This window comes from Colobus angolensis, unplaced genomic scaffold, assembly GCF_000951035.1.
Source record: "Colobus angolensis palliatus isolate OR3802 unplaced genomic scaffold, Cang.pa_1.0 Scaffold204, whole genome shotgun sequence".
In the NCBI taxonomy this organism is placed as follows: Eukaryota; Metazoa; Chordata; class Mammalia; order Primates; family Cercopithecidae; genus Colobus; species Colobus angolensis.
The window spans coordinates 4397766-4402195 of record NW_012115200.1 but is presented as its reverse complement, the minus strand read 5'-3'; the positions used below and the strand labels follow the sequence as shown (position 1 = coordinate 4402195).

The following is a 4430-nucleotide window of genomic DNA, read 5'->3' as shown; positions in this document are numbered from 1 at the left end:
AGAAAAAAAAAAAAAAAAAGTCATCACGGTGTTGCTGTGTGGTAGGTGACACACCAGCACAGAGGCAGGGCGGAGGGGCCGCCTCACACTGTTCCTCTGAAGAGCATGCACACACATGCACACTTACCCTCAAACACACATGCATGTGTGCACACAACTCCCACAGAGGGACCTGCACACCACACAGGCACACACTCTCACACACACGTCAACACCCACACAACCCACATGCCACTCACAAACACACAGGCATACAAGCACACCCACACAGGCCGGCGTGCGCCCACGCTCCATCCCATCCAAGACACAGACATACAGGCACACAGGCACACACCCGCACAGGCCGGCGTGCACCCACGCTCCATCCCATCTGACACGAGGACACACAGGCACACACACCCGCACAGGCCACCGTGCACGCACCCTCCATCCCATCCAACACACAGGCACACACACCCGCACAGGCCACCGTGCACGCACCCTCCATTCCATCCAACACACAGGAACACGGGCACACACACCCACATAGGCTGGTGTGCACCCACGCTCCATCCAATCCGACATGCAGGCACACGGGCACACTCAAGGAAGGAAGTGGCACAAAAGTCAGATGCGAAACGCAGGGTTTGGCTCTGGCTCCATGGTCTGGTGGAAGCTGACTTTGAGCCAGGAGCCCTTTGGGGTAGTCAGGCTGTGGATGTTTATGCTCCAAAACGTTACGTGCAAATGGATATGGCCCAACACCGGTCCCAAGTGGACTCACGAGGCTAAGTCAGGATAGAAACACATAGAGGTTTAATGTTTCATGTTGACTTTCTTTGGTTGAATGGTGGGAGGCCTCTCTGCTCAGCCAGGAGCACTGAGGGCAGAAAGTTCATGAGGGGCTGGAGGGGCCAGGCAGAGCAGCCTCGCCCCGGGATCCAGGACACAGAAGGGGGCCACACTCTCAGGTGTCCCTCTACCCCCATCTAGGGTGAGAAAAACACACGGGGATGCTATTAACCAGCCTCACAAAGAGCCAACGATGCCAAGACTGTATTTTTGTGTGGACGGTTCTGCACCTACAGTGTGTACACAGCATAGCAAGGGGATTCGGGTTCACACCAGCTACGGAAGCAGGTGAAAAGGTGAGGCGGAGGCAGAGCCGCCTGGCAGTCATCCGGTGGCCCGTCTGGTTGACCTGTAAGGACACACGGGGTTTGCTGGGAGGAGCACACTGTGGGTTACAGCGTCACGGTCAAGTTTACCAACACCCTGGGAAGTGGGGCTCCTCATACTCACATACTGAGTGCCTCCAGAGAGCCCTTCCACCGAGCAGGCGCCGGGAACACTCCCCAACACCCCTCTTCACAGAGGGACACGTTAGGGAGGCTCTGCGCCTGGTGAGACCTCCCGATTGGATAGCAGAGTGCACCCACGAGTCTGCTGACATTGACGTTTGCAGGGTGAAACACTCTCCAATGAACACCCAGTGTGTGGGCGGCTGGAAAACACACTGCTACGTGTGTGCACACATGTGCATGGCAGGTGCGTGTGTGTGTTAACTATGTGTGCACATGTGTATGTGTGTGACATGCACGTGTGTGTGCGTATGTGTAATATGTACGTTTGTGTGTGTATGTGACATGCACGTTTGTGTGCGTGCATATGCGTGTGATATGCACATGTGTTTGTGTGTGTCAGTGTGTGTATGTATGTGATATGCACATGTGTTTGTGTGTGTCAGTGTGTGTATGTATGTGATATGCACATGTGGTTGTGTGAGTGCATGTGTAGGTGTGTGATATGCACATTTGTGTGTGTGCATGTGTGAGGTATGCACGTGTTTGCATGTGAGTGTGTGTATGTATGTGATATGCACATGTGTTTGTGTGTGTGCATGTGTAGGTGTGTGATATGCACGTGTGTGTGCGTGTGTATGTATGATATGCACGTGTTTGTGTGAGTGTATGTGTGTGATATGCACGTGTTTGTGTGTGTGCATGTGTATGTGTGTGGTATGCACGTTTGTGTGTATGTATACGTGTGTGATATGCACATGTGTTTGTGTGTGTGTGGGTGAACACGTGTCACAGACAAGGAGGAGGGAGGGAGTGAGGGAGGGGAAGCTGTGCACAGTTTCACACCCATGGCCCTCTGGACTCCCTCCCACCAAGGGACGGGCCACTTGCTTTCACAGAAGGCTTGTTGTCATCCACATCTGTCCTTTGAGTCAGGGCTTGGTGCCCAGATGTTCATGGAGATGAGAAAAAGGGAGAGGAATTTTGTCCATGAGAATGTCCTGTCTGCCAGCCCCTCTTCTTTTTGGAATAAACCTTGTTGCCAAGTGCCTATACTGGAGTGGAATCCAGTCCCAACGGCGGCTGGTTTTGGAAGTCGAATCTTCACTAAAGGATGTCTGGGCATCTTCCCAAGGCTTGGGCCCCTGAGAGCACACCATTGGCCCTCTGAGGCGGACAGCCATCCCCAAAGTCCAGAGCGTGGCTGCAGCCCACAGCATCCGTGGTGCTCTCAGCCCTGCAGGGCTGGGGCTATGACAAGGACAGGGTTGACAAGGGTAACTGAGTGGGCAGAGGTGTGCAGGGGTCCCGTGAAGCTGCAGGGGTGGCTCAGACACACGACAGCAGTGGGTCCCGAGGGTTCTGCCCAGAGTGAGAATGCTGGGGACAGACCTGCCACCACCACCCCTGGAGGAGAACGCAAGACACACACACTGAACACTGGGAAAGGTCAGGGCAGCCCCCTGCTGCGATCTCGGCCCCGCCTGGCCACACCAGGGGAAGCCAGGACTCGGTGGATGGCAGGGCATCTCGGGCAGGGCCACGCTGGGGTCTGGGTGGGTCCTTTGCTGGAATCCCCTGCTCTGCCTCTGGGGCGCCCCAGGACTGGAGGCCACAGGACAGAAACCAGATGACCTTGTGCAGGGACCAGCACGTGGAATTGGGACAAAAGGAGTGGGCGTGACCCAGAGCTTTTCCCCCCTGAGGTCTTTCACAAGGAAGGGGGCAGGGGTGTGAACTGCTTCTGAAAGGTGGGGTCACTTTGGTGCCGCCAGTGACCTCGTGTGGCAGATGGGCCCCCCACTCTGCTCTGAAGCCCCTCCAGGAACACTGTGTCCCCTGCTCCATCTACACAGTAGTTTCATTTTTCCAGGGTCCTGTTCGGATGTTGCCGGTCCCATCGGTGCCAAACGGCAGGCCTTCTAGCAAGTTACCCTTGGGCAGCCCGTTCTGGCTGGGGCCACCAAAGGGCAGGGACTGTGTCCTCCGCAGCATCTCCAGGTGGCCGGGCCCAAGCGCTGCCTCCCTGCCCAGCCGTGTGGGGCAGCTGTAGAGGGCAGGGCTCCCATCGCTGCCCTCAGGCTGGCTGACCATGGGGAAGGGGTCACCCTGGGCGCAGCAGGCCAGCGTGTGTGCCCCTGCCGGGCCATCCAGAGAGCTGGGGGGACTGTCTGTGCGCGAGCTTCGGGGGCTGCCGTCCAGGCTGGACGGGATGTGGTAGGCGTACTCGGGCTCCTCTGCCGGGTGCCGGCTAAAGTAGGGCGGCTTAGTTCTGCCCTGAAGGCACCCGTGCAGGTGGGGGTCGTGCCCGAAGGCACCCTCCTCCTGTGCGTGCATGTGTGCCTCGTCCGCCATCAGTGGCTCGCCCTGCATCTTGGCGCAGCACGGGGTGGCTGGGGACAGACAACTGGCGTGGCCCTGTGCGGCCTGCAGGTTGGTCATCTTGCAGGGTCCTGGCGGGTGCGCGAAGCCCCGTGGCTGGCCGAGGCCCGGCGAATGCAGGCAGGCGGCACGGCCCAGGGCGGCCCCGTTGGCATCGAGTGCGGGGTGGGCATCCCTGCGGCGTGGGCAGCATGCCCACCAGCACTGCCACACGTCCTCGCGCTTGGCGCAGTGGTGGATGAGCACGAAGAGCCCCAGTGTCACGCAGAAGGCGCCATACAGGCAGCTGAAGACCATGTCCAGGAAGTGGCCCTGGGACACCGCCAGCGCCCCAAAGGCCCACGTGGCCGTGAACAGGAACAGCGTGAAGGCGGCAGCGCGCAGCTGTGCCTGGAACGAGTGCTCGTTCTGCAGCACCGAGGCGCCAGGGGCGTCGCGTGCAGGTGGGGTGCTGGGCCGGATCCCACGGCTGCCGTCGGGCGTGGCCAGCCGCCGCTGCTCCTCGGGCTGTGCGCGCATCTCGTACCTGCGCCCTGGGTGGCGCCGCAGCTGCACGTAGGTGCCCAGGAAGTACACGCAGGTGACCAGGGCAATGACGGCGGCTGGGCCGTAGAAGGCGCCCAGGCTAGGCTCCCAGGCCATCCAGCAGCTGTGGGGAGACGCACGTCAGCGTCAGCCGGGCCAGCACGGCCAGGACTCAGGACTCAGGACTCCTCCTGCAGAGCAAAGGGCCCCGCACCCGCCCGGACCGGCAAGTGGCTTTGCACA

General features: G+C 59.5%; 1 protein-coding gene across 2 annotated transcripts in view; it reads right to left on the bottom strand.

Annotated features, from left to right (window-relative positions):
- Positions 1 to 2979: 2979 nt before the first annotated feature.
- ADGRA1 (adhesion G protein-coupled receptor A1) overlaps positions 2980 to 4430 on the bottom strand; it is a 40235-nt gene continuing 38784 nt past the window's right edge. For both annotated transcript variants that reach the window (XM_011941972.1, XM_011941973.1), the window contains one exon: positions 2980 to 4311. In XM_011941972.1, the coding sequence (XP_011797362.1) occupies positions 3129 to 4311 (1183 nt within the window). In that variant the 3' untranslated portion in view covers positions 2980 to 3128. The remainder of the gene's footprint in view (positions 4312 to 4430) is intronic.